Genomic DNA, 12,007 nt, shown 5'->3' with positions numbered 1-12,007 from the left:
TGAAAACCCGAAATCCACAATCTCAGAAAATTAGAATATTACATGGAACCAAGAAGACAAGGATTGAAGAATAGAACAATATTGGACCTCTGAAAAGTATACAGTGTACTGTGCTTGATTGGCCAGCAAACTCGCCTGACCTGACCCCATAGAGAATCTATGGGGCATTGCTGAGAGAAGGATGAGAGACATGAGACCAAACAATGCAGAATTGCTGAAGGCCGCTAATGAAGCATCCTGGTCTTCCATAATACCTCATCAGTGCCACAGGCTGATAGCATCCATGCCACGCCGCATTGAGGCAGTAATTACTGCAAAAGGGGCCCAAACCAAGTACTGGATACATATGCATGCTTATACTTTTCAGAGGTCCGATATTGTTCTATTCTTCAATCCTTGTCTTCTTGGTTCCATGTAATATTCTAATTTTCTGAGATTGTGGATTTGGGGTTTTCATGAGCTGTATGCCATGATCATCACAATTATAACAAATTAAGGCTTGACTTATCTCGCTTTGCATGTAATGCGTCTGTCTCATATATCAGTTTCACCTTTTAATTTGCATTACTGAAATTAATGGACTTTTACACGATATTCTAATTTTCCGAGTTTCACCTGTATACTGCAAACATACATAGCTTTGCATGAACAAAATCAGGAATGTTCCTTTAGAAAGTATTTCGAGAACAAACTTAGCAAATTCCAACAATGGAAATTATTGCCTCTGTTATATTCCTTTGAAGGGTTGCTACACCACAGAGTTAGCTTCAGGGATTTTCATTATATATTTCATGTACAGTGCAATATTTTCTTTTGGTTTCCGTGGAATGTCTGGAACAAATAAAATAAAAGACAAGGGCTGAGACTTTAATTTGCTACGAGATCTTTATTCTGAAGGGTTTACCCTCAGATCTCAGCTTGCAAGTTAGCTTTAGTAAAAAAGAAAAAAAAAAGAATATGAGAAAATATAATTGCTTTTTCTCCAGTAGCTTAGTTCTGCATTTTCTCTTTTTTAAAAAAAATACTTGGTTTCTTCACACTTCAGACTTGTTTGTGGAAAGCAGACTGAATATGTCGCAGCAGTCCCCATCTGCCTTTGGCTTTCCCTCGCGCATCTGGTGTCACCACCTAGTAGAAAACAAAATGCAATCCACAGTGGGGTTTAGTCATATAAATAGTGAGTGCAGGAGGCAGATGTCTCAGGAGACTGATTAGGAAATAAGGTATTGGAATGCTCAAATGAGGCAATATCATGTTTCCTGCTGAAGCTATTAGTAAATACATCTAAGAATAGATTAGAAAAAACGCATGATGTGTTTGGCCCTACCAGTCTTAAGGATGTCTTATTTGCTTCTATTCTCAGAGATCCATCTCCCAATGAATTTTCTCTTCTATAACTATCCTGCACAGTACTTGATCACAGAGTTCCAGAAAAACTAGAGACTTCTGAGGAGGGCTGTTTTATTCCAAGAGTATACATGAAATCTCAGCCACAGGATTTTTCTTTATCCCATAAAGATACATATATACACACATAAATGTATGTGTAAGCGTGTAAGTGAGTGAGTGCGTACAAAATATATTTATATTAGCACATTGCTACACAGCAGACTAGCCACCTAATGGCACAGCGGGGAAATGACTTGATTAGCAAGCTAGAGGTTGCCGGTTTGAATCCCCGCTGGTATGTTTCCCAGACTATGGGAAACACCTATATCGGGCAGCAGTGATATAGGAAGATGCTGAAAGGCATAATCTCATAGTGCATGGGAGATGGCAATGGTAAACCCCTCCTGTATTCTACCAAAGACAACCACAGGGCTCTGTGGGCACCAGGAGTTGACACTAACTAGACGGCACACTTTACTTTACTTTACACAGCAAACTAGGCACTTTAGAGAGGTGGAAGAGACCTCTGTCCTTCCTTCTCATCATGCCAACATTGCTTGCCAACATTGGCCATGACAGCAAGGTAAGTTGGACATAAAGGAAAAGGGGGGGGGATTGGGGGCATCACATGTGGGATGGGGATGGAAGGGGGCTGGGAAGTGGGAAATGGCTGAAGAGCCTGCAGCAGCGGGTGAGAAGGAAGCCAAATTAGGCTTTGGCTTGAAAATTCCCAGTTCTTGGGAAGCAATTTGGCTTGTTTCTGAGCCAAAGCCAATGTGAATCATTAGGAGGCTATTCACACAATGGGAGAAAATCGGGCTAGTGGAGGATAGCCCGATTTCCTCCCATCGTGAGAACCACCGGGCTTGGCTGCAAGCGTGGTGGTTCTTAAGTGAGTCACCCGCTTAAATAACCCTCCCATAAGCCCAGGTTATCCGAGCAAGTGCTCTGCTAACCCCGGCTTTTTGATCGTGAGTTGCTGCGGCGCACCTCTGTGCCGCAGCAACTCACGAGTAGACCCCTGACTGGGAGGCTTAAAAGCAGCCTCCCGGCTTGGGGGTCTCTCCAGCGCAGGGCATGCTGGAGCTTCTGGGGGCCATGCAGCCCCTGATCCCCCCAGCCCCACCGGCTCCATAATGGAGCTGGCAGTTGTGTGGGTTGCCAGTTCGGCCACCTGGAGCAGACTGCTGGGTCATCTGTGGGGAGTGCTAACCCTGCCAAGGCGGTTCCCACTGCTTGTGGTAACCGCCTCTAGGAGATTTTCATCTCTAGTGGTTATTTCATTTTTTTTTAAAAACCCACTTAAGTGGAAGAAGACGGAGAAAAGCAATTGCCCAACCTCCACAACTAAGCTTGCCTTATATAAAGAGAACTGAGAACTATACCATCATTTCAAGTGGTACCACTTATTTCAGCTACGTCACTTAAATGTTACTTTCAAAAATACACAGAAAGGAAAAGAGAAATGCGGCTTTCTCTCTCATTTAAAAGGGAAGGCACCCAGCTGCTACACACATCTTATAAATTCCTGTGACATTTTTATTTCTTATTCCTATACTTATTTTTTAAAAAATGTTACATTATGTTCAATATCAGAGGTAATAAAAAGATTAAAGAGACACTATCAGAACTTCCAGTTCCAACCTGAAAGCTATCATTGGTAGGACTCCTCATGCTTCAGATTTGGGTGTTGCTCTATCCCAACATCTTTGTGAAAATTCCTTATGCCTGGGATTGGCAGTTGGAGTCGCAATCGATGCAAGAAAATATTAGTAACGGCTCTAGTGGGACTTCAGCCCCTTGGAATGGAAATGGTAAATCTTTGATAACTCAATTTTTAAGCAAAAAAGCCAGCTGCCTATTGCTGTTGCTGAAGGTAGGTTGAAAAGCAATCAATTTCAAAGATATCTGGATTGCTTCCTTTTTAAAGTATCAAATAACGTCCGGAATGTTCTAGCTGTAAGAACAGCTGGCAATAAAAATGTACTACAGAGGCTGCAGAGTATAGCTTCTGGGGAAGGGAAGGTCATTGAAAATTTTCCCCTTACATACACTAACACTAGTGCAGAGAATTAGTCTAGAACTCATCAGAAGCACTGGTGCTTCTCCTGCTGCACTAGGCCATTAATTAGTATGGCCTACTAATAGGCCATACAGCAGGTGGGATATGAAGGACTTGCTTGAGGATATTTCATCTCTAGTTCCTTTTTCCTCTTTTCAGCTGAGACACTCCATACAATGTCTAGCTCTAGTATCACAGTTCATTAGGTCTCTCTCGCGCACACACACAAACACTGCTGAGCATGTTTTGCTTCCAGGTGCAAGTATGGTTACCTTTTGTCCCTAATCCCAAATTTCCTGGTTAAGCTTCCTATTGCTGTTTTGAAGGAAATACATGTGCATAGGCTTAGAGTCCTAGATCAATACCTAAGAATTCTCCTCTTGCTCCATAGCTGCTCTCCTGGAAAATTTTTCAGTTTGATTAGCCCTCCTCCGGAAGCCAAAACACACCCTTTATCAGGGAAATGGAAAGGGGCTAGGGAAGAGTCTGCCAAGACTTAGTCAGTTTATAGGAAAGAGCATGTGCCAATAGGTTTATTGGGAACAGCAAAACTACAGGAGCTTACAGGTCTGATGTTTGTCCCCAGACCCTAGCCCAAGAAGACACAGACACCAAGTGTTGGGTATAAAAAGGGCCACAACTTTATTATCATCAATTAATTAATTGAGTAGCAGACATCAGGAGGGAAACACTCCACCCCACCTGATAGTGTGGGCTTAACAAAGACCAGGTTCAGACTTCACAGTCCTATCCTGCATCCTAAGTGGGTGACATACTCTGACTCTGGAAAGAAGCAGGTAAGAACCCATTCCTGTCCCTTCATAGTCAACCTCACAGGGGTTTAGACACTTTTAGGCCTTCACATCTCCCGGACCGCTGAGCCCTAGGATTTGTGAAGTTCTGAAGCCAGTTTCATGGCCCACTAGCATCCCTGGGCCGCTAAAACCACAAGGGAGCGATAGACCAATCAACCTGTTAAACTGTCCCAGGGGGCTCACCGATGTTAAATCTCAATTGTCTGACAACCCAGCACACACTGTCCCTGCCCAGCTGTGACCAAAAGCTAATTAGCTGACAAATAGGTCAGCAGAACAGAGTAGGTGGGGAAAAACCCAACACAGGCCAAGCTGTTGGAAGCCAAAAATTCCTACTCGGCCCCCAAAAGGACAACCAGCAAAATTCTGTTCTGCACCTAGGGAACGGAGGGAGGGGAAAGCCTGCCACTGACTGTTAGTTTGGGGCGAGGAGCAGCAATAGCAGCTATTCAAGCCCCACCGCCCTGAGAGACCCTTATCCAACGGGCAGTCTTCTGGGGCTTGTGCTAGGTGGGGCTGGGACATATCACTCACCCTGCAGCACAAGGCCTTGGGCGGGGCATTCTTTCTCTATGAAAATATTGCCTGATTGGTGCTATAAGCATTACTAAAGAAACAGGCAGTGCTTCCTTGCTTATCTCTGCAATTAATATTGGTGTTAATATAAATGAATTTCATTAGAAATTTGCAGTAAAACCTCCCAGTAAACTTGTGGTAAGCCTGCTGTGTGTAAAAGTCCCAGGTAAGGCTTGGAAAGTATCCTGCCTGAATGAAACCTTGGAGAGCCGCAGTCAGTCAGTATAGATAACACTGAGCTAGATGGACCAATGGCCAGACTCAGTATTTACCTCGATAAAAGACAACTCTGAATTTAAGATAACCCCCTTAAAAAGTAGATGTTAAATACAGCGTATACCTGGACATTTACTTACATATACCTGTGCATTTACTTGAAAGGAACAGAACTATGAATTTATGATGACCTCCTGATTTCTAATATCAAAAAACTTTTTTAAAACCTAGTCTTGCTTTCAGGTAAATACAGTATGAGGCAGCTTCCTATGTTCCACAAGCACCTTGGCTAATGTGACATAGTCTTTGGAATGTTTAGACCTCTGTAAATACTGCAGAAAAACACATCCATTAGGAATGATGTCAGTTTAGGAGATTTAATTGTCTCACTGGGGACCTCTTTGATGTGCAAAACTAAATACATGTCTTAAAGCTTTAAATAAAGTTGAGGTCAGCGATGTCCTTTTTAGCGAAACCAACAAAGAGTCGTGTAGGACCTTAAAGATCAACAGATTTATTGTGGACGGATGAAGAGGGCTCTAATTCAATATAGTTGATGTCACAATAAAGCTGCACCTTTTAAGGTGTCACAAGACTCTTTCTTTTAATTCTGAAAACATTTAAAAACAGTTGAATGACATCTGGAATAAAAGGGTTCTACTGAGCATGAAGAGCTGCTGGTCTCCTACAAATAGATCCTTGAGGAGTGTGGAGAGGACTACAGTTGGGATTTGGCAGTTGGTCTTCTGAGGGAGCTCTGGCAGAGATCTCTGAGGAGAAAAGCCTTCGGAGAACTGTGATTGTGCAGAGCCCTTGGGGCCTGTTTCAGTGTTACTAGTCTTTAAATGCACTCCTCACATGATCCACATTATCTACTACATTACATTAAGATTGTTCATATTACCAAAATCCCTGTTGGCTAGGGAGGGCTGAGGGAAAGGCAGAGTATACCTATCTTCCACCACACACAGAGAAGCTATTCTGATGATCAGTGGAAAGTGGGCTAAGGGTGCTTAGCCTGCTCCTGATCGTCAGACTCACCGGACTCACAGCTGAGCCCAGTTCCATCACAGCAGGTCACCCGCTTAAGTAGCCCTCTCCTAAGTGCAGGTTAGCGGAGCGAGCGCTCTGCTAACCCGGGCTTTCTGATCGTGAGTTGCTGCAGCACGGCTCAGCACTGTGGCAACTCACAAGTAGACCCCCTGACTGGGAGGCTGAAAAGAAGGGTCTCTATAGCATGTCCTGTGTGTCCACGCAAGGCATGCTGGAGCTTCTGGGGGCTGCGCGGCCCCCAAACTCCCCAGCCCCCGCTGGCTTTGTGATGGAGCCGGCAGTCATGTGGGCGGCCAGTTTGGCCACCCAGAGCAGACTGCTGCTTGTGTGCAGGGAGAGTGGATTTTACCTGCTCTCCCCACAATCCCCCTAGAGGCTCTTCTTATTAATCATGAGAAGAGTCTCACAATCTTTTTTAGCCACTTTCTGTGCCACTGGACACATAATTGCCGCTGTGGTGAGTGGCACGGCATTCTGGTAGTCAGGAAAATGCTGCCCAGCCTCGAGAAATCCCACATATGTTTACGTATGTAGTAGAACCATTTTCCACTTCTGTTGCCACTAAAATTTTTTTTAAAAACCCTTAAATCACCATGGATTGTTTCCAAAGAAATGTAGTGTTAGCCAATGGACTAAGAACCATTGGCTGACATTCTACTCAGACTTATGAGGGTGGAGCAAGAGTTGCTAAACTAACTGCGGATGAGGCTTGGCTCACCGTGCAGCATGGGGTAGGGATGTGCACAAAACCCACCAAGCCAGTTCAGTTTGAATCCAGACCTCATTCAAACTGACCCAGCCTGTCTCAGTTTTAGCACCAGTCAAACCGGAACTGGTCTGGACCGGGCTGAACCTGGCCCGTTTTGACTGCTGAACCAGTTTGAACCAGTTCAGAGCTCTACAAACCACACCATCGTGAAAATCGTCTGTGCCCATGAGTGGAAGTCACTAAAATGAGCTCTATGCATGCGCAGAGGGTCAAACTGGGTCGGAGAAGGTCTAAACTGGGCTGCCGCCCAGGATACTCTGGGGGAAACCAACAGGGGTGGGGGGAGCTTCTGCCCCCCCCCCATGGCCTCTGGGACTAACTCACTCAACACCCCCTATAGGTTTAGGGAAGCTTCTCTTCCCAGTAATGCTCAAAACTGGCTCAGTTCGAAATGTGCCTGGTTTGATCCTGAATCTGCTGAGCCAAGCTGGTTCAACATTGAGCCTGGCTCAAACCGACTTAGTTCGCATACCTCTAGCAAGGGGGAGGGAAAAATAGACTTTATTATGGTCATTGACCAGTATGGGAGGAGAAGCAATTTTTTGCTTCTCTCCCCTCATCTTAAAAGCTGCACAGCAGAGGCGGCTGGTGAGGGGCCACTGCGGGGCAGTGGCGGTGAGATGTACCTTTAAAATTAATTACCATTGTTACAGCTCACACCGGGAAGCATTGGAACACCACGCTGACCATGCAATTGGCTGCCGCACATGCATACAGGCCAGATGAGCGCTGTCAATGGGGCAGCTGCATGAGATGCCGGGCAGGGCACCACTGCTCATGGGGGCTACCAGGTGTGAGCAGTAGCAATGGTAATGACTTTGAAAGGTACCTCTTGCCACCGCCCTGGCACCACCCTCACCAGCAGCCTCTGCTGCACAGCCCTCACAGACATATTCCTGGATGTGAAAAGGGCTTTTGTCCTGTCCCACACCCCTCACGCACTGCACCTGCAAGGCAAACTTTGTTTAAAAGTTAGCTTGTTAGGTTCTTGAGAGGATGAAGCTCTTGCTCTGCCCTCATAAGGTCACACAGAATGCCACCTATTGAAATCAATATTTATGTGTTTATATTTATTTATATGTATATCCTGTCCTTCATCCTAAGACCCTAGTTATTGTAACTAACTTATGTCCCATTAAGTTCAATTGAATTTAATCACAATCAGATATAGATTAGATATAAATAACCAGATTAGATATTTGTTGAAACGTTTGTTGAGAAGAGGTATATAAGTAGTAGTAGTAGTAGTAGTAGTAGTAGATAGAACCCTGTGGTTGATGTGATGAGGACAGAAAGAGCAGTTGAAAAAATTAGTCATGGAGAAATGTAGTTTATCTAAGACTGTGGTATTGCATTTCTATGGCAAATAAATATATTAGATTTGGGGGGAAGTATGAAGGAGAGGGGCTATACTGTACCTTACACACTTCACTCCACTGGCCTGCTCCATTGCGGTTGACAGCCCGAACTTTAAAGAGATATTCTGTACTAGGTGACAGATTATGTATTTCTAGATTCTGTTGTAAAATCTCAGTCAGTACTCCTACTAACTGTATCTGGACAATATTTTCAGATGTGACATCAATTACTTCATAATAAGCCACATCAAAGCTGTCTACTTCTTCTGTAGGACACGTCCAGTAAATCTAGGAAGTACATAAATATACATAGCATTGGACATATTTTTGTTTTATATTTTAATGAGCTTAAGGGCATTCATAATTCAAGCTAGACTTTTCAAAATTTCACTAGGGTAGTGCCTCGACAAAGTTTTTATACAAGAAGCCCATTATTTGGGGGGTGTCCTATTTTTTTTGCGGTGGGTCCTATCTCCCATTCTGGAGAAGATAGGAGGAGATAATGATTTATTTCAGTTCCATTTGGGCCCTGCTGTTTGGCCAACCTGAGGCTCTCCAGATGGGCTACAACTCTCATTATCCCCAGTTTCAATGGTCAACAAAAGGTGGAGAGCCTCAGATTGGCCACCCCATTGTATGGGATCAGGATGCAAGAAAGGTTTTATATTTTTTTTATTTATTTGATTTGTATACCGCCCTTCCAAAATGGCTCAAAATGGCTACTGCCCTTCCAAAATGGCTCACAATTAAAATAATCACTAAAACAGTAAAGAGCTAAAACAAATTAAAAAACAACATAACAATTAACACTTTAAAAACATTTTAAAACAACAATTAAACAATTATAGTGATTAAAATCCCCAAATCGGGTTTTTAATTTTAAAATAAACCAGATATTAAAACCCCCAGAATTTAGGAAGCTGATAAAGCTTGGGTGAAAAGATGGGTTTTCAGGTGTTTTTTGAAAATTGCCAGAGATGGGGAAGATCGTATCTCAGCAGGGAGCGCATTCCACAATCTCGGGGCAGCGACCGAGAAGGCCCATCTCTGCGTAGCCACCCAAAGTGTTAGTGGTAACTGGAGACGGACCTCCTCAGATGACCTCAATGGGCGGTGGGGCTCATAATGAAGAAGACACTCTCTTAGATACCCAGGGCCTAAGCCATTCAGGGCTTTGTAAGTTATAACTAGCACTTTTTATTTTCCCCGGGAACCTATTGGCAGCCAGTGTAACTCCATCAGTAAAGGAGTAACATGGTCTCTCTGAGATGACCCAGACACCAACCTGGCTGCCACGTTCTGAACCAATTGAAGTTTCCGGACTACGTACAAAGGCAGCCCCACATATAGCGCATTACAAAAGTCAAGTCTGGAGGTCACCAACAGATGTACCACTGTTTTGAGGTCATTGATCTCGAGAAACGGGCGCAGCTGGCGTATCAGCTGCAGCTGATAGAAAGCACCCCTGGCCACCACCTCAACCTGAGAAACCAGGGAGAGGTGTGAATCCAGAAGTACTAAGCATTCCAGAAGTACTAAACAGTTATAATAAGTACAATCCAGAAGTACTAAACAGTTATAAACATCCTTACCTTAGCAACAGTTGGATACACAAGTGTTTGGTAAATAACAACAAGGCCAGGAACTGCAGAAGAGTCTTCAAATGCTTCTTGATTCCTAGAGGTTTGTGTTGCTTTTTCATCTTCTGTTTCTGATGCTGCATCCCAAAATGCGTACATTCCATGATCTCTAACATTAGGAGGAGGTAATGATTTGGATTTATACGATAATTCATTTTCCATCAGGTCTGAATCATACACTGTAGTCAAAGATGTTAAAGACTGACTTCGAGTCATTCGTAATGGGTCTTCAAGGCGTGTGCTGGAAAGCTGCCCAGGGAACATTACGTCAGAACTGGATAGGTATGGGTATTTGTTTTTATCAGCTAGTTTCATTGAAAGTGATGGGAAAATGCTTCTTAAGTTATCTGAAATTTCCTCAAAGTCAACTTTAAGATGCTTGATAGGATCTTCTGTGAGGTATGGGCTAGGTTGGTAAATATTAGCAATTACATCTTCTATTTCATTTATCAAAGAATTTGCAGACTGCAGGAATGCAATTTGGCTTTTTTCCTTTAAAGCTTCCTTCGAATACTGAATGAGGCTGTCCATCTGAGCAATTCTGTTTGAAGTGTATTCTGCAAACTCTACAAGCCCCCTCTGTTTTTGAAGCTCAAGGTTTTCCACTGCCTCCATCATTTCTTTCTCTCGTTCTTGCAGTATGCTCCGTAACCTGAGGAAACCAATCCTGATCTCCCTCCTTTTTGATTCTTTGTAAGATTTAAAATTGTTTTTTAATACCAGGACTTCCATTAGATCATTATCAACTGCATATCGAACTGAAAACACAAAGTTCAGGATAATAATAATATCAGTATAATTTTGAATTATAATCTACTAATTCACAAAATACAGAAGAGGTTAAAATCGGCATTTGATTAACGTAGGCTACTATTATGATTAGAGGCCCTCTAAATATCCAAAGTAGGGATCCCCAACTGAAGGTGTGTCTATTCCTTTTCACTTCAAGAAAATGTATCATGTTCTGACATCCCCTTGATCATTACAAATATAATTTCATACATTGCGAACTACTCTTGGGGCTGGTTCAAACATAATGTGGAACCTCAGTTTATCTAAAAGTAATCTAGCTTACTTTTATCATTCAAACCCACACCATGGCACTAATCATGGTTTACTTATTGCTATCGAACCATGATTTGAATATTAGTTTTGAAGTTGGCTTGTGTACTGAAATTAAGCTTAACCTTAGTTCAGTGTTATGGCTGAACTCACCCTCAAATTAAACCATAGTTTGTTTCTTGGGCTTTTTGCTCCAAGGAATACCACTCTGACAGAGATGCCACCCCAGAGCACAATGCAGCCATTCTAGGTTGCAAGCACCTTTCATATTAGTCATGCCAGTTCAAAACCTCTCTAGTCTGCCAAGCAACCTCTTAGCTCATCTCTCCATTTCTTTGCTTAGAAACAAAATCGCTGAATAACAAGGATAACTCTTTCCTTTTAAATTCAGAGGGTTTTTAGCGGGACAATTAAAGACCACTGTCCAACAAGAACATGCAAACAAATGCAGATGGATCATGCCATTGTGGTTTTTACCCTGAAGCAAAATGTCACAGAAGGCTCATCAATTAAATATTCTGCTGATTTAAGTTAGGAACAACCCCCATTTTAAACTCACCCCCACTCTCATTCCATCTCTTCACTGAAGGGGATTCAGCCCCACTTCTGTCAAAACGGCTGTCAATTCTCTCTGCTCTAATAAGAATTTAAAGTGTTAAATTTTCAGTGTTAATAACTACTGGCTGGCCCTACAGTAGCTGAGAGATTAGCCCACAATGGTCAGCCTAATCATTGGCTGATGGGAGCAAATTGTAGAAGATTGTCTCTTGATACCTAGGAAGCTCCCTTGAATTTTCTGAAGGAGATAATGAACACGGCTCAGAGAAGCAGAAGCTGACACCCCCAGCTAAGGATGGGTACATAGGAAGCTGCCATATACTGAGTCAGACCAATGGTCTATCTTGCTCAGTATTGTCTTCACAGACTGGAAGCGGCTTCTCCAAAGTTGCAGGCAGGAATCTCTCTCAGCTCTATCTTGGAGAAGCCAGAGAAGGAACATGAAACCTTCTGCTCTTCCCAGAGCGGCTTCATCCGCGGAGGGGAATATCTTACAGTGCTCACACTTC

General features: G+C 43.2%; 1 protein-coding gene and 1 long non-coding RNA gene across 10 annotated transcripts in view; one reads left to right on the top strand and one right to left on the bottom strand.

The window, feature by feature from the left end:
* Positions 1-866: 866 nt before the first annotated feature.
* The window catches only part of TRIM42 (tripartite motif containing 42), a 71,624-nt gene continuing 60,483 nt past the window's right edge, over positions 867-12,007 (bottom strand). For 8 of the 9 annotated variants that reach the window (XM_053312601.1, XM_053312602.1, XM_053312605.1 and 5 more), the window contains 3 exons: positions 9,831-10,636; positions 8,299-8,526; positions 867-1,128 (listed from right to left, as the gene is read on the bottom strand). In XM_053312601.1, coding sequence (XP_053168576.1) covers positions 1,042-1,128; positions 8,299-8,526; positions 9,831-10,636 — 1,121 coding nt within the window. In that variant the 3' untranslated portion in view covers positions 867-1,041. The remainder of the gene's footprint in view (positions 1,129-8,298; positions 8,527-9,830; positions 10,637-12,007) is intronic. The other variant, XM_053312596.1, reaches the window with a different exon arrangement.
* LOC128352217 (uncharacterized) overlaps positions 9,178-12,007 on the top strand; it is a 34,555-nt gene continuing 31,725 nt past the window's right edge. Inside the window, exons 1-2 of the long non-coding RNA XR_008320262.1 lie at positions 9,178-9,921; positions 10,044-10,160. This is a non-coding gene — a long non-coding RNA (uncharacterized LOC128352217). The remainder of the gene's footprint in view (positions 9,922-10,043; positions 10,161-12,007) is intronic.

The sequence above is a fragment of the Hemicordylus capensis genome, chromosome 3, assembly GCF_027244095.1.
Source record: "Hemicordylus capensis ecotype Gifberg chromosome 3, rHemCap1.1.pri, whole genome shotgun sequence".
NCBI lineage: Eukaryota > Metazoa > Chordata > Lepidosauria > Squamata > Cordylidae > Hemicordylus > Hemicordylus capensis.
Note: the sequence above shows the minus strand (reverse complement) of the source record. Positions and strands in the feature narration are given on the sequence as shown.